At 45.8% G+C, this 18,505-nt stretch overlaps 1 protein-coding gene across 1 annotated transcript in view; it reads left to right on the forward strand.

Annotated features, from left to right (window-relative positions):
- BEND7 (BEN domain containing 7) overlaps nt 1-18,505 on the forward strand; it is a 122,759-nt gene that overhangs the window by 88,021 nt on the left and 16,233 nt on the right. The window contains exons 5-6 of the mRNA XM_089686142.1: nt 10,167-10,429; nt 12,368-12,593. Of these exons, the coding sequence (XP_089542268.1) occupies nt 10,167-10,429; nt 12,368-12,593 (489 nt within the window). The remainder of the gene's footprint in view (nt 1-10,166; nt 10,430-12,367; nt 12,594-18,505) is intronic.

Consider the following 18,505-nt stretch of genomic DNA (forward strand, 5'->3'; position numbering starts at 1 on the left):
AGCTGATCGTCGGCACGAGATGGAGATGGCAAGGCTCCAGCAGCGACCGGGTCAGAACCTCGGGTCCCTAGATCACAGGGACGGCACTCTTTCCGTGGGCGCAGCCAAGTTTCCCGCAATGGAAAAGGACAGTGACATTGACACGTACTTACTGTCCTTTGAAAAAACGTGCCGTCAGTACCATGTGCCCCAAGCTCAATGGGTTCGGTACCTGACACCAGGGCTACAAGGCAAGGCCCTGGAAGCGTTTGTTGAATTGCCAGAGGGGCAAGATGATGACTATGAACGTTTAAAAAATGCCATTATCCGGAAGTACCAGATGACCCCGGAAGTGTACCGCAAGCGGTTCAGGTCCATGCAGAAAGGACCTGGGGACTCTTACACGGATGTGGCAAGTCGCTTACGCACCACATTCCGACAGTGGACTAAGGGACTGAAAGTTGATTCTTATGAATCTTTGGAGGATCTCATGATCCGAGATCAACTCCTGCACATTTGCCCAGCAGACGTCAGACAGTTCGTCTTGGAGAGGGGGCCAGCATCTACTACAGCTGCAGCAGATCTGGCCGATACCTTCGTCCACACGCGAGTGCCTGAACCTCGCAAGGCTCCTCCAAACAGCTGGAAAGGGGGGAAATCGTCCCTAGCAACCTCTCCCACTTCGGTGAGTCAAGCTTCACCTCCGCCCAACCCTGCAGCGCTTGGAGCCAAGCCATTCCTGACTGACACCCGCAGATGTTTCGCCTGTGGGAAAGCCGGACATCTCAGGACCCAGTGTCCTGAGCAGAAGAAGATGACATCATCGGGCCAGCCAGCCCGCAACTCTTCCTCCGTGCTGCTGGTCAGTAGAAAACCTCGGGGACCCAGCATCAACCTACAGCCGGTCATCGTCGGCAACCGGACCGTAACAGGCTTACGTGACACTGGAGCTGAAGTCACCTTAGTCCGACCCGAGGTGATAGAGGACACAGACATCATCCCCGAGAAGTTCCTGACCCTCACCGGAGTGGGGGGAACCCGTTCCCGCATACCCCAGGCATATGTGTTCATCGACTGGGGTGCAGGGAGGGGGATGAGGCAGGTAGGAGTCTCTGATGATATTCCCACAGCTGTCCTATTGGGGGCCGATCTGGGCACCCTTATCGCCTATTATGCCCCTGCTAAGGACTCTCCGGATGCCCCCCTGGAACTCTCGGGACCTACCAAGGTACAGTGTGCAGATATTGAACTAATGTCTGGGCAGCCTGTGGATGGACAGAGGGAGGGGGCTGGGAAGGGAGCGGGGTGGCAAGATTCTCCATTAGCTGGAGAGGGAGAAGAAATCCCCTTGTTGGGGAAGGTAACAAACTCAGGTGACATGGACAGTAGACAAGTAACTGTTGATAATGATGAGGACAATGATGTTGCAAATGCCTGTAATGTTGATGTTAATGTCGGTAATATCATTAGTAATGTCATTAATAAGGTCAGTAATGTTGATGGTTCTGATGATACTAATGAGGCATCCCTCACCTTAGTGGTCACCCGCAGTGCAGCTCGGGTAGCTGAGGCACAGACTCTGGTCTCAGAACAGCAGGAGGATGTCCCTGACCCCTCCCCTTGTTCTGACCCAGTGGACTCTGCCTCCAGGGAGTCTCAGCAGCTGTCATTGTTTGCTACAGGACCGCTGGCTGGGACCTGTAGTTCCACATTTGAGGCTGCCTTACTGACAGACCAGACCCTGGAGCAGCTCAGGAATCTGGCTAATGGCCCCCCTGCGGAGAATGCTAAACAAAAGGTCTACTGGGAGCAAGGCAGACTATATAGGGAGGGGCTGCCCACTGAGGGAAGGGGGACTGACATTGGTAGACGACAGCTTGTCGTGCCTCATCCCTGTCGGGGACAGCTGCTGAAGGTGGCTCATGAGATTCCTCTGGCCGGGCACCTGGGCATCACGAGGACGCGAGCCCGATTGATCCATAAATTCTTTTGGCCCACTATGTTCGCGGACATAGCGGATTACTGTCGGTCCTGTGGTACCTGTCAGCGAGTTGGCAAGGCAGGAGAGGTGCACAGGGCCCCATTACAACCTTTGCCTGTGATTGACGAACCTTTTAAGAGGGTGGCAGTAGACATCGTGGGGCCTCTAGCCATTCCTAGCAGCTCAGGCAAACGTTATATCTTGACAGTGGTCGATTATGCCACCCGGTATCCGGAAGCTGTGGCTCTCTCCTCCCTCCGGTCGGACAAGGTTGCGGATGCTCTGCTGGGAATCTTCACCAGAGTGGGGTTTCCGGCCGAGCTTATTAGTGATCAGGGGCCCCAGTTTGTGTCCGACCTGATGCAAGCTCTCTGTCAGAAGATACAGATGACGCATATCATGGCCAGTCCTTACCATCCACAAACGAATGGCTTGTGCGAACGTTTCAATGGCACATTGAAACAAATGTTGCGCACCTTTGTGGAGTCCCAGGGCAAGGACTGGGAACGATATTTGCCTCATCTGTTATTCGCTTACAGAGAGGTGCCTCAGGAGTCCACCGGGTTTTCGCCCTTTGAACTTCTGTACGGGCGGAGGGTGAGAGGGCCTCTGGACCTAATCCGGGAGACCTGGGAGGGCAAGATTGCGGACCCAGAGGTCTCCGTGGTGGATTACGTGCTCAGGTTCCGGGATAAAATGGAGATGCTGGTGGGGTTGGTACAAGAAAACATGGCCCAGGCCCAGACCAGGCAGAAACGTTGGTATGACCGTAATGCCAGGGAGCGGACATACAACGTTGGGCAGCAGGTGTATGTTCTGCTACCCTTGCGGCAGAACAAACTGCAGGCTGCCTGGGAAGGCCCGTACCCTATCACCCAGCGCCTGAACAATGTGACCTATCTGGTTAGGTTAGGCGAAGGAAGCAGACGGCAGAAGGCCTTCCATGTTAATATGATCAAGGCTCACCACGAACGTACGGCCTACGTCATGCCAGTCTGCAGCCAACAGGAGATCGAGGAGTCTGACCCCCTCCTGGACCTACTCGCAGACACTAGGGAAGGGGAGTCAGCCCTCCCGATCAACCCGCTCCTTACCCCCACTCAGGTACCTGGGCTGGAGAGAGTGCTGGCAGTACATGGGGGTAGGTTTACTGGGAAGCCTGGGAGAACCCATCTTGCTACCCACAAAGTAGACACAGGGGCCCATCCTCCTATTAGACAATCCGCCTATCGCGTCTCGTTAGAGGTGCTGGCAGATATTAAGAGGGAGGTGGAGGAAATGCTGCAGTTGGGGGTGATTCAAAAGTCTCACAGCGCCTGGGCGTCCCCTGTAGTCCTGGTCCCCAAAAAGGACCGGACGACCAGGTTCTGTGTGGACTATCGGAAGCTGAACGCCATCACCGCTGCAGATGCCTACCCCATGCCCCGGATCGATGAATTGTTGGATAGGCTGGCGGCGGCCCGCTATCTCACGATCATGGATCTGAGCAGGGGGTACTGGCAAATTCCTCTAGCGCCCGAGGCCCGGGAAAAGTCGGCCTTCATCACCCCATTCGGCTTGTTCGAATTCACGGTCATGCCCTTTGGGATGAAGAATGCCCCAGCCACCTTCCAGAGGGTCATGAACGACCTATTGGAGGGGCTGGAACAGTGCGCAGTAGCCTACCTGGACGACATCGCCGTGTTCAGTCCCACCTGGGAAGAACATCTGGGGCATCTGTCACAAGTTCTGGACAGACTGACAGCCGCCAATCTGACAGTCAAACCCAGCAAGTGTCAGATAGGCATGACAGATGTCCAGTATTTGGGACACCAGGTAGGAGGAGGCACCCTGAGGCCTGAAACAGGGAAGGTGGAGGCCATCCTGGCCTGGCCTACCCCACAAACCAAGAAGCAGGTCATGTCATTCCTGGGGACAGCTGGCTACTATCGGAAGTTTGTAGGTAACTATAGTAGCCTGGCGAAACCCTTGACTGACCTGACCAAGAAGAAACTGCCCAAGGAGGTGTCGTGGACACCCGAGTGTGAGAAGGCCTTCCAGGCCTTGAAGGAGGCGCTGGCCAGCGCCCCTGTGCTACAGGCTCCAGACTTCACCCGTCGTTTCCTAGTGCAGACGGATGCCTCTGCATATGGATTGGGTGCCGTCCTGAGCCAGGTTGATGGTTCAGGAGAGGAACATCCCATCCTCTACCTGAGCCGGAAGCTGCTCCCGAGGGAGGTAGCATACGCCACGATCGAGAAAGAGTGCCTGGCGATCGTGTGGGCTCTCCAGAAACTACAAATGTACCTGTATGGGCGGCACTTCACCGTGATCACTGATCACAATCCCCTGAGCTGGCTAAATCGTGTGGCTGGGGAGAATGGCAAACTACTCCGGTGGAGCCTAACTCTCCAGCAATACGATTTCACCATACAGCATAAGAAGGGCAGCACCCATGGCAACGCGGATGGGTTATCTCGGCAGGTCGAGCCAGCAGAAGTCGGTTGCGTCAGGAGGGAACTTGTAGCTCACTCCTTGGCAACCACTTAAGGGGGAGGTGTGGCAAACTTGCTCATCAGAATTGGAGCGGAGTTCCCCCTCAACCCTCGTTTTCGTGTTCTGTCTGTGTATTTGAGGTCTTCCTGGAATCCTCACATCCCCCCTGCATTCCTGTGAGGCAGACTTTATCTCCTGGCAAATGGTGTGAAACAACCAGGAAGACATGAGAAGTGGAGCCAGCCAGTCGGCAGAGGTGTCATTTTTATCACCCAAAACTATGTAAGCCCACTCATTATCAAACGGACCAGAATAAGTGCCCAGTCCTCAGGTCAACTGTATGGTTCATATCACGGGATATGAAGCTAGTAATTTAGTGTAGTGTTCCCCAATGACCACTCCCAAGTCAGAGCCCCCCCTCCCCTTTTGGCTTTTAAGACTTTTAAGTGAGTTTGTGACACACACACACAGGGATCTCCCAGCAACATCGTAACAAGGGGAGATCAAAGAAGCTTTCTGCTCACAACTTGAATTTGCTAAAACCAGGCAAGGCAAGTAACTTATCCTGTATTTTCCCGCTATTCTATGTTTGCTGTGTCTTTGTATACATATATATATTTTTGTGATATCTCTTTGTACATATTTATTTTGCATCCAACGCTTTTAGTAATAAATCTTTCTTTCTGAAAGTGTTAAACTGTTTCTAAGCGCTTACTTGCAATTCACGAATCCCTGCCTTTGAAGAGACGCTACTGTTTGTATATCTCTGTATAGCAGGTCCGCGGGCCGTGCTATATAGACCAATATTTCAATCATTATAGTGTATATTTAGTAACGGGAGTTTCCCAGTCTCCGACAAAAGTGGTGGTGGCAGTATAGGGTTAGTTGCGTAACTAACCTGACCCAGTAACAAGCGCATCCAGGCTGCAGGCACCGATTGTAGTCCATTAGCTGGGCAATCGCTGTGTAGGGTGCAGCTGGGTGGGGCCTTGTTACGCGCGTCACACCGCGGTTTTGGATCGGCCGGCCCTTCGGTCACGAGTTTGGTGAGAAGGTCTGGGGTCTGACGCCGTGGGCGTGACGTATTACTGTTAGTCGCGGCTGTGCGATTGTCGCCTGTTGGTGGCGGCGACCGCGGGTCGTGACAGGGACCTGACCAGATTTGACCAGACCCTGTTTGAGGGAATGGATGTCGTTTATGTTATGGTACAGAAAAGCGCATAAAGATTGCGCATCTGGTGAGTGCATAATTTGTACCCCCATTTTTTCACCGTGCACACAGTCGGTGTTGCCTGGAAAGCAGTAGATTGTTTGAGAATCAATCCACATCCTCACACTGAACTTTCCTTTGGATGTAACATTCCTTTCCTCACGTTCTACCAGACACAACGTAGTGGCTTATATGTATATGCACGATGTCACTTTGAACTTTTATATGAGTTTACATATTTAATACGTACTGTTATCTATTTGTATATTAGCGCTGCACCTTTTTTATACATTGTCTATTGGGAGGTCTTATATGGTGCCTTTGATGTACAGCTGCTGTTGTTTTGGAAGGCGCTCGCTTATTTATATGTTTTAAAACTAATATAAATAAGGTCCAATTTGCAAAGGCAGTAGTCTCTAAATGACTGCATTTATAGATAACTTTGCTCAAAAATGATCAAGTGCACAGTATGATTTTCCAACAAGTCAGTTGTCAACAATCATTCTTGTACCTAGAATACTACAATCATTGTTTAGTTACTAGAATGTTTGCTGAATCTTCTAATAAAAACCATCCCATGTGTGTGACCAGCTTTATGCTGTTTTACTGCTGTTTGTACTAAAACATCCAATTTATTCCTCCTTCAGTCTAGTCGTCTATTATATTAGTCTATAGCCATCTTGCTATGCCATTAATTGCTCTTTGTACTACATCACCACCCTCATGTAATGTGTGGGTGTTTCTTTAAATCATACTTCTCTGTTTACATACAGTTTGCAGAATGGATTAGTCATCCAGATATAGCACATTTATGACTTTAATAAAAATTGTTATTTACTCTTACTAAAGTTAAGTTATAGCTGATAAAGAAGTGATTGTATGTCTTTGATCAATCCCTGATCTCTCCAGGCATCCCCTCTCCAATCCTTCTCACAGTAAGAATTAACTGGCTGAGTTGATTGTTCCCAGCCAATCTCTTTTGTTTTCTCCAAGGATAAACATCACCTTGAACTTTCCAGCAATCGACCGGCAAGGCCAACATTTCGTTCATGTTGCCGAGTCATTGCCAAATTTGTAAAAATCTCCAGGTCAGCCTGCCTGTCGGGGAATGATTGTAAACATGCCTGTGTAATCCCGGTCTACTGAGTCGCGCATGCTGTGCTGCTTACCGGGCACTGGTTAGAGGCCCATGCAGTGTGATGTGAGCAGGAAGAGAGGGGGGCTGAATTTGGAGCACAGGAGGAGATTGCTTTCTAGGAGGAGTGCAGCATGGGGACTGCTGGATGGGGTTGAACTTCAGTCTTCAGGAGATGCCTAGAATCACTAGCACAGGTAGCCTAGATGTCAGCAATGGGCTCACAGGAGGCAGTGATCAAGACACACTTCAGTCCTACCTGTAGAGTATGTATAGGATTCCAGTAAACGCCACCCCATTCCCCATCCATATGCACAAAACAAGACAGTGATCTCTATCGTACTTCCCATCCACAGACATACAGGAGGCCAGTGATCAGTATACACTTCATTCCCCCTGGAAGGGTTTATATAGGAGGGCCACTGATCTACCACCCTACTATAGTGGGGCAAAAAAGTATTTAGTCAGCCACCAATTGTGCAAGTTCTCCCACTTAAAAAGATGAGAGAGGCCTGTAATTGGCATCATAGGTAGACCTCAACTATGAAAGACAAAATGAGAAAAAATCCAGACAATCACATTGGCTGATTTGGAAAGAATTTATTTGCAAATTATGGTGGAAAATAAGGATTTGGTCAATATCAAAAGTTCATCTCAATACTTTGTTATATATCCTTTGTTGGCAATGACAGAGGTCAAACGTTTCCTGTAAGTCTTCACAAGGTTGGCACACACTGTTGCTGGTATGTTGACCCATTCCTCCATGCAGATCTCCTCTAGAGCAGTGATGTTTTGGGGCTGTTGCTGGGCAACACGGACTTTCAACTCCCTCCAAAGGTTTTCTATGGGGTTGAGATCTGGAGACTGGCTAGGCCACTCCAGGACCTTGAAATGCTTCTTACGAAGCCACTCCTTCATTGCCCGGGCGGTATGTTTGGGATCATTGTTATATTGGAAGACCCAGCCTCGTTGCATCATCAATGCCCTTGCTGATGGAAGGAGGTTTGCACTCAAAATCTCACAATACATGGCCCCATTCATTCTGTCCTGTACATGGATCAGTTGTCCTGGTTCCTTTGCGGAGAAACAGCCCCAAAGCATGATGTTGCCACCCCCATGCTTCACAGTAGGTATGGTGTTCTTTGGATGCAACTTAGCATTCTCTTTCCTCCAAACACGACGAGTTGTGTTTCTACCAAACAGTTCTATTTTGGTTTCATCTGACCATATGACATTCTCCCAATCCTCTTCTGGATCATCCAAATGCTCTCTAGCAAACTTCAGACGAGTCCGGACATGTACTGGCTTAAGCAGGGGGACACGTCTGGCACTGCAGGATCCGAGTCCCTGGCAGCGTAGTGTGTTACTGATGGTAGACTTTGTTATGTTGGTCCCAGCTCTCTGCAGGTCATTCACTAGGTCCCCCGTGTGGTCCTGGGATTTTTGCTCACTGTTCTTGTGATCATTTTAACCCCACGGGGTGAGATCTTGCGTGGAGCCCCAGATCGAGGGAGATTATCAGTGGTCTTGTATGTCTTCCATTTTCTAATTATTGCTCCCACAGTTGATTTGTTCACACCAAGCTGCTTGCCTATTGCAGATTCAGTCTTCCCAGCCTGGTGCAGGTCTACAATTTTGTTTCTGGTGTCCTTCGACAGCTCTTTGGTCTTCACCATAGTGGAGTTTGGTGTGTGACTGTTTGAGGTTGTGGACAGGTGTCTTTTATACTGATAACAAGTTCAAACAGGTGCCATTGATACAGGTAATGAGTGCAGGACAGAGGAGCCTCTTAAAGAAGAAGGTACAGGTCTGTGAGAGCCAGAAATCTTGCTTGTTTGTAGGTGACCAAATACTTATTTTCCACCATAATTTGCAAATAAATTCTTTCCAAATCAGCCAATGTGATTGTCTGGATTTGTTTTCTCATTTTGTCTCTCTTAGTTGAGGTCTACCTATGATGCCAATTACAGGCCTCTCTCATCTTTTTAAGTAGGAGAACTTGCACAATTGGTGGCTGACTAAATACTTTTTGCCCCACTGTATTTTCCCATGGGCAAACACTTTTAGCACATATGGCCACACCTATCACTTAGCACAGCCTATGTGGACACACTTTTTCCTCCCTACAGGGTATGTATAGAGTGTGAGTAATCTTCCAACCTACTCCCCATCCATGGATACACAATGCCACCACTCCATCCCCATTTTTAGGAATACTGGTTTTCAAAGTATGAAGGTAAACTGCCTCTGGGAATTTTTTTTCTGCTCTTCCTATTGATCCTCCATAGACATAAACACATACACTCAATCACACCACACATGTATGATTATTGAAATATAATTTATCCAGAAAATTATGCAGCTATCAGATCACACTTGTAGATCTGCCTATAATCTGATGTTGGGTTATAGCTGTAAAGTGAACCTGAGCTCTCCTAAAAACATGTAACAACTGTATTTATAAGCCTACACTTGGTGGTGTGGGTAACTGCAAATACCTGTAATTGTCTTCATATCAATCCCTGGGTCCTTGCAGAGCCCTGTTGGACCTAAACCCAGTCTGTGCCTGGAGCCTGAATTTCTGCCCAGGTAAAGATTTGGTTCAACCCCTTTCCTGCAGTAAGCCCTACTCCATCATTTGATTACCAAATATCAGAACCTAAGTGGACAATAGATGGTCTCGCATTTGAAAGCTGAATATTAAAGGAAGACTTGGTGCGGGCAGAATCTGAGAATTGTACTGCTGCATGACTGAGAATCACGAATAAGGTGTAATGACCAAATCTTGCATTTTGCAAGTAAGTAAAGTGAGGGATCCTTGGTTAATATTGCAATCATCCCCATTATTTTAGGGCCATTTGGTCCATGTACTAGCTCACATCCACTTCAGTTTAGCTTCAAACCTTGGTTGCACAGAAGCACAATGAAGGCACCAGGCATGTAATGTAGCCACAGAAGCTGACTAGTACAATAAGTATGTTTTGATAACTAAACATTAAGGTTTTAAAGAAAATTCTTTACTTTTAAAAGGGGAAAATAGAATGTGTGTTGTCAATTGTGCGAAATATAATCATGTATCACGTTGCAATGACTGATGTAATTCAAAGATGTTGAAACCCTAGGAGAGAGGTATCTGTACTAATTCACCCAAGTTTTTTTTAAGCCCTCCCTGTTACTATCTGTGGAAACGGTTCCTTGGCTTCCCTAAAATAACCTGCTGTTGCTTTTATTGAACTTGTTGACTCCACATTAATTTTTCCACTTTTGCAAGATAACTGGCAGTATTATATTGATACATTTTTTATTATTACAACATACTTAAGCTAGAAAATTAGCTTTCATCTTTCATTCATGTTTCATCTACTCTCTTGCATCTTTTTATGTAGTGGCACAAAGCCGGCAACAGCTTCCCCAGTCTTGTGTTTGCTCCCAGAAGGCAGCTCTGTCAAGGAAGCGAATAATAAAGAAAAAAGTCCTTCCAAAGAACGCAGTGGTGCCACCAGTTCATAGTGTACACAGCATGAGTGTAAGGGAACATAAAACTGTGGTACTTCCAGAAAGAGCCAGTTTGTTACAAGCAGAGCATGTCAAGAAAGAAGAGAATCATGTACCGGGATTTGGTATTGTTGTCAACTCGTCATCTTCTGATGTAAGTTGCAATTCAAAGGTTAATTAGTTGCTTTGGCCTTCATCAAGGTTTTGCATTTCACACAGCTCCTCATTACACCAAAGCTAAAAACATTAGCATTTGTCCTTTACACACTGTTTTCTCTTTCCCATAAATACTCAAATGATAGATATTCAAATGATGTCTTAAAAAATGTAATAATTTGTGAACTGCCACATCATCTTAATATATGGATGTTATAGGAATATATTTTCTTCAAATTTTATCATTACAAAGCATATTGCCTCTAGTTACATCATGTGATTTCAAAGATAATATATGTATTGTTTTCATGCATTTTTGGTAGAATGAAGCTAGTGTTAATTTGATTGTCCTGGTGCACCAGCCCTGTGTGTGCAACCGGCAGGCTATTGGGCACCATACAGAAAGCAGAGTGCAGCAGGGTGCCGGGTGCTGAAACACTCTTTGTTCTAACACCTGGCATTGAATGAGAGAGACTGTACTGCGGGTTGAGTTATCACCACCCACACTAAAAGCAAAATCCCAGCCTGGGGAGAGAGTAGCACAGGAGCATGTGATGGGTATGGGATCACCAATGGGAGGGGGTTACTTTCACTACCATAACCACCAGTGCTGGGACAAGGTCATCTACTTCCAGGGCAAAGTTGCCAAAAGGCCCCCTTTCTAAAATGTGTGAGCATTTTGTGTCAGCACAAATCTCCCCCCCCCCCCTCAAAAAAATGTGAGCATTAATCTTCACATTTACTCCCTAAGCATAAATTCCCTTTGCAAGCCAAAACTCTCCCCAAACAAAAATTCCCCCTCTTCAAGTATTAATCCCCCCTTCCCAGCTCAAATCCTCTCCTTTCCCAAATCCCCCCTCATAGCACAAATAGTCTAGCCCTCAAATTTAAAATAATCTGAGCATAAATCCCCCCCTTTCCAAATTTCCCTCTCCCAACACAAATCCCCACTCCTAGTACTAATTCTCCCCCCAGATTTCCCCTCCTAGAACAAATCCCCCAAGTGATCCCAACTAGCACAACCTCCCCCCCCTCCCAAATCCCCCTTCCTAACAGAAATACACTCCCTTTGTACAAATCCCCCCTCAAAATCACCTGTTGTAGCACATCCCCCAAACTCCCAGGGCAGCCACCTCTCCTGCCCACCCGTTGTCCCATCCCTGATAATCACCATTGCCCTGGGGGTTGGATGTGGGGGGTTAGCTTTCACTGCCACTGACCACAATGCAGGGGGGTCGAGGGGGTTTCAGTTTCACTACCAGTGACCAGCAAAGCTGGGGGGATTCATTTCACTGCCAGTGACCAGCAGCGTGGTAGGTGGGTTACCTCTCACTGCCACTAACCAAAAAATTTAAGGAGGTGGTTAACTCTCACTTCCACTGACTAACACATGGAGGGGTTATTATTGCACTCACTGACACTGATGTTGGGGGTTATTGTTGAACTCACTGAAACCAATGATGGGGGTTATTGTACTCCAACTTCAGTGTGCATTGTGATATACTGGAAAAAATGCAGCAGGACCAACATTTTTCGATGTCCGAAAATGTACTGCTATTGTGCAGCCCTCTGGAGGTATTGGAAGCCGCACTTGAAACCCTCTATAATTTTAAAGTTGACCACCACTCGTATAGACTTTGCTTATTATATTTTTCATATAATATTTCTTTGAAAGGAGTAGCTAACTCACCAGACCAAATCTTTGGAAGTATAATGAGATTATTATGTTTACACAATGCTGTCATCTTGTAGCGTGAAAAGAGGTTATACTTGCCTGTAAACACTAGGAAAATATAGAGAAAGTAAAACTGATAAGCTGTCTCATGTAATCACGTAGTATGTTTAAAAGAAGGCATTACTTCAATTGTTTTGCATAATACTTTTGGATTGTAGACATACTGATATCTATATTCATTGCATTATTTTACTTTGATAGCCAGATGTGCAGCTGGCTGAAGGGTTTGATGTCTTCATGCCGAAATCCCAGCTTGACTCCATACTATCCAATTACAAGAGGTCAGGGAGCCTTCTCTTTAGAAAACTTGTCTGTGCTTTTTTCGATGATAAAACTTTGGCATCATCACTACCAAATGGAAAACGGAAGCGTGGACTCAATGACAACAGACAAGGATTGGATCAAAATATTGTGGGAGCAATAAAAGGTACACATAGATCATAATCCATGATTTCCTTTCCCAAGTCATGTGGTATGTGTTCTGATTGTACAAAAAGTGTTTATATAGTGTCATAACCAAGGAATATTTAATTTGAGAAACATATAGGAACAAAAGTTTGCCTTTTAAAAAGAAGGAGACACGGGTAACCTGCATATTACCTCTAATTTTTATCCTAGCCTTATTTCTGTGCAACAGGCCCAGGTTCCCTAGACTGCCAGCTCACAGGCCAGGCAGTCCCAAGTTTCCTGCTCTTCCTGTATGGAAGTATATGAAACATGTATTTAGTACACATTTAGTAAACATGCCTATTCCAGTTATACACACACAAGAGCTGCCGTTTTATAATTTTTAAATGCCATTGGCAGCTAGGGATGTCAATCTCTTGGTCCCGGCCGGAGATTCCCCGCTGGCCCCAGTGATCACCGTTTAAAACTGACAGGGGAGAGAGCTGTGTGTAAACTACACACAGATCTCTCCCCTGTCAACACACTCCTGCCAGCAAGGACATGCTGCTTTGTATTTCTCTGCACAGCAGAGAAATACAAAGCAACATGTCTCTGTAGTAAAACAGCACACACAGTAAAACACACACAGCACACAGTTATCCCTTTGATCGCCCAAAAGTTAACCCCTTCCTGCCCTGTGCCATCAGTACAGTGTTTTTATTAACACTGATCCCTGTATTACTGTCACTGGAGATGTCAGCGGCAGTTAATCAGTTCTCACCCAGTGTCAGAATGCCTACTGCAGTCTCGCTATAAGTCGCTGATCGCCGCACTTACTAGTATAAAAAAATAAAAATAAATTCCAGTATATACACTGCCATTTGTAGATTAGTATAACTTTCACATAAACCAAGTAATTAACACGCATTGGGATTTTTTTAGCAAAGAAATGTAGCAGAATACATTTTGACCTAAATTTATGACAAAAATTGATTTTTAAAATTTTTTTATTGGATGCTTTATAGCAAAAGTCAAAAATACTGGGGTTTTTTTTTTTTTCAAAAATTGTTGGTCTTTTTTTGTTCTTAGCGCAAAAAATAAAAACTACAGAGGTGATCAAATACCACTGAAAGAAAGCTATATTTGTGGAAAAAAGGACATAAATTTCATTTATATACAGCATTGCCTGACTGCGCAATTTTCAGTTACAGTAATGCAGCGCCATATCGCAGAAAATGGCCTGGTCAGGAAGGGGGGTAAATTCTCTGGAGGGCAAGTAGTTAAAAAAACATTTATACTGTAATCTTCCCCCACTGAAATTTAGCATAAATTGGGTTAAACTGATTTGAAAATGTAACTGTAGCATAGTCATAGTCCTTTATTTATTTCCATAAAGCAAGGCTTGGTAGCTCATAGCAATGGCATTGTATAGTATTTAGAATATATTTGTTTATGCCACTTGCTTTGATTTTACTTTATTTCATGCAAACCAACATGTCCGGTGACAGTGACAGGGGTTGAGACAAACTACACCACAGATATTAGTTTTTTTATAAGATTTAAACCTAGCAGTATTTTAATTTGTCTTAACCCCTGTCAGAGTTGATGAACAGCTTGACTGGCATACAAACATGGAAAAAGAATAGAAATAAAGGCATGTAAAATACTGAATACTATCATTACATGTTTAACCACTTGCCTACAGGGCACTTATACCCCCTTCTTGCCCAGGCCAATTTCCAGCTTTCAGTGCTGTCGCACTTTGAATGACAATTGCGCGGTCATGCAACACTGTACCCATATGAAATTTTTATCATTTTTTTGTGACAGATAGAGCTTTATTTTGGTGGTTTAATCACCTCTGAGTTTTTTATTTTTTCTTAAACAAACCAAAAACCACTGAAAAGTTAAAAAAAAAAGTGTTTTTCTTAGTTTTTGTTATAAACTTTTGTGAATAAGTGATTTTTCTCCTTCACTGATATGCGCTAATGAGGCTGCAGTGATGGGCACTGATAGGGTGCACTGATGGACACTGATAGGTGGCACTGATGGGCAATGATGAGGAGGCACTGGTAGGTGGCACTGATGGGCATTGACAGGCATCACTGATGGGCACTGAAAGGCAGCACTGATACATGGCACTTATACATGGCACTGACTGGCACTGTTAGGTGGCACTGACTGGCACTGTTAGGTGGCACTGGCTGACACTGATAGGCGGCACTGACTGGCAGCACTGATAGGTGGCACTGATTGGCATTGATGGGTGGCACTGAAAGCAGCTCAGATGGGCACTGGTATGTGGCATTGATGTGCACTGGTAGCACTGATATGTGGCATTGATGTGGCACTGATGGGCACTGGCACGAGGCACTGATGAGCATTGACACAAGGCACTGAAGACACTGACAGGTGGTACTGCTGGGGCTACACAGATCATTAGGGCACACTGATCATCAGTGCTCTGATGATCTGTGTGCATGTCCCCTCTGCGGAAAGCCGATTACCGGCTCTCCTCTCGAGCTGTCAGTGTGACAGCTCGAGAGGAGAGAAATGCCGATAACCGGCATTTCCCTGTTTACATGTGATCAGCTCTGATTGGACACAGCTGATCACATGACCGAGCCGACACCTTCAGCTCTTTCCGTGATCGGTGATCCGCTGAGAATGGGAGGACATCATATGACGTCCTCCCAGAATGAGAGAACCACCTTGCGTCCACATATTACTATATGGCGGGCAGGAGGTGGTTAAACCAACATGTTTAAAATGTATCAGAATTCAATATTTTTGTGATAGTGATCTCATTAAAGGATGACTATTACAAATAATATGATCATTAATATAACCACAGAATACTTAATAGAACAGTATTAAAAGTGGACCAGAACTCACAAGGTAAAGATTTACTATGTTATAGGGAACATAGAAATGTAAGTTATGCCTTAGCAGTCTCCCAAAATATCTACCCTTAGTCTTGAATTCCTTCTGAAAAATAGCTGTCACAGACAGGGGCCCATATCCAGAGGTAGAGAGTCTGTCCAGTTAATTACACGAGCCTGCCTGAGGATGTGTGGAGACACAGGTGTCATGGAGATGGTCAGGGTGCACTGGAGTCATTGAATGACATAGGATGCTCCGGAGTGCACTGAAGTAATGGGGTGCATAGGGCACATTGAAGTTAGGTGATGCTCTGGGGTCCCGTTGGCGACACAGTGGTTCCTGGGTGATACAGGATGCCCTGGGGTCAATGGATGAAGCCGGATGCTCTAGAGTAGCAAGGTGCACAGAGATCACTGTAGACCCAGGACTGCACAAGGGTCACAAAATTAACTGAAGATGCAGGGCTGCAGAGGAGTCACTAAAGACACAGGAGCACATAGGGATCACTGGAGACTCAGAAGCACACAGAGGACAGGCAGTCGCTTTAACTAAAGCAAAAATGTAATTAATGTGAACGTATTCTCAAATTATGATGCCCATATAATATGCCAAATGTACTTATTTAAAATTATAGTATATGTGAACCCTCACCTTGGAAAACAAACCCATTTGGTTTCAAATAGAAATGAAGGGCAAAACATTGATGTTTAGATATAAAATACATTATAAATACCCTGTTTTTTAAGTGATCACATACCCTCTGAGTTCCATATGCAGCTGAAAACAGAAACCTGGGAGGTGGGGGATAAACTCTAGTACACTGAACTTCCCAGTGAATGGCTATGCAGGGGAGGCATGTGAACAGACATCTGATCATTGGAGAAGAGCAGGCTGAGTTCCCAGCACAGATAGAGAACTGACCACCTTGTGCTTTCATGCCTAGTGTGGTCATTTTTTAATAGGAAAGCAGGCAGGAACACCAAGGATTTCACACAAAGGAAGCAAGGAAAACAGAATACTTTTTCATACAAGTACATGGTACAGCAGGCACATATCAGGAATAATTATGTTGGATTTACATATTCTATAAAAGGTAACAGCATCAACTTTTCCACAGAGACCGCTGCTAAGTGGCTTCTAGTGCCAATTATATGACCAATGCTTTGGCATCTCTGCAGAGGAGGAATATCAGAGTAGAGCATGTAATTAGTTGGCCCTGCCTGAATATCCTGAATATCAGTCCCTGAATCCCATTCAGCAAAGATCTAGCCAGAACCCAGAACAGAAATGTCTGCAGGAAAGGTTAACATTCTGTTACCTGTTTGTTCAAGACCATTCATAGTGCTGATTCACACACGTGCGGTGCGGATGGAAGCTCAGGTTTCACAGCTAATTGACACAGTGGGCACAATTCACTAAAGCTTATCACATGAGTTAAGTCAGTCGCATGACCACATATCACATGCCACCCAGTGACATCACGTATGTGACCCTGCCCCCGTATGACATCATTGATGCAGCATGCCCTGGTTGAAGATGTCACAAGGGGTGGGGTCACATGCGTGATGTCACCGGGTGACCCCGACCCTTACATATTTAAGAACTGTCAAGCCAACGGAGTAGTGAGATGGCAGGAGCCAGCATCAAGAGTGGAGCCTTTTTTTTCTTTTTTTTGGGTAGCGGCAGTGGCGTGCATCGTGATTGATGTTGGATCTATGTCAGGGGACATTCTTTTATTTTCCTCCTTTTAGTAAAGGACTTGTAAAAGACTGTCTCCTGCCTTTTTTCACAGTACACTGTTTTTTTTGTGAATGGGTAGCGGTACCATGTACCCCATACTCATTCACACGGGGGGGGGGTTGGGGCTAGGATCTGGGGGCCCACTTGTTAAAGGGGGCTTCCAGATTCCGACAAGCCCCCTGCCTGCAAACCCCCACAACCACCAGCAAGGGTTGTGGAGAAGAGGCCCTTGTCCCCCCCTTCCCCAAAGCACCCCCCCCATATTGAGGGCATGTGGCCTGGTATGGTTCAGGAGGGGGCGGTCGCTCATGCGCCGTTTCCTGACCTGCTTGGATAAGGGTCTGGTATGGATTTTGGGGGGGACCCCACGCAATTTTTTTTTACATTTTGGCGGTTTTTTTAAATTATTTTTTTAATTGCTGGCAATTCTTTCTTTTACATTCAGCTGTCAGTGGGGAACCCTGCTGACAGCTGAAACATTAACGCATGGTTTTAACTACTAAAATACCACATGACTTGATAAAATAGCTCATGCGGTGTTTTAGTAGCGTTTTTTAGTGAATTCAAACTTTTTTTAAATGCTATGCGGTATCCTACCATATACTCGGATGCGGTAAGATACCGCTTAGTGAATTGTGCCCAGTAGCTGTTCACTGGTTCAGGCCAGGTTTACATCAGGTTCAGGACAGGATCAGCTTACGATTTTATCCTGTTCACATGTCAGTGCCTGTTCACATATATGTGGATTGGATGCAGTCTGTATGACATGTGAAAAACATTGCTTCCTAGGGTGCCTGTTCACATATGTATGGTGCGCTGCCGGTGCGGATTCAGTGAAGTTTTAAAAAGAGTCATGTCCAATTTCTGAGCAGTACGGTCCAGTTCAGGTGCGGATTACAGGCTATTGACATCTATGGGATCCGTTCCTAAACCGCATATGTGTGAACAAGATAAGATCCTGAGCTAATCCTGTTCTGAACTTGATGTAAACCTGACACCAACTGCTGAAACAACTTTTATGTCAATTACCTGTAAAACCTGAGCGTCAATCCACACCGCTCATATGTGAATCAGCACTTAGAAACGGTTCCCATAGAAGTCAATGGCCTGTAATCCGCACCTGAACCGGACACACTGCTCAGAAATCGTACATGACTCTTTTTCAAACCACACTGAATCTGTACCACCAGTGCACTGGACATATGTGAACAGGCACCATAGGAAGCAATGGTTTTTCACATGTCATGCGGATTGGATACGGTTCAGACCGCATCCAATCCTTAAATATGTGAACGGGCACTAATCATATTCTCAACCAAAAATGTTTTA

Source organism: Staurois parvus, unplaced genomic scaffold (genome assembly GCF_062004578.1).
Source record: "Staurois parvus isolate SC_StPar_1 unplaced genomic scaffold, SC_StPar_1.0 ptg000019l, whole genome shotgun sequence".
NCBI lineage: Eukaryota > Metazoa > Chordata > Amphibia > Anura > Ranidae > Staurois > Staurois parvus.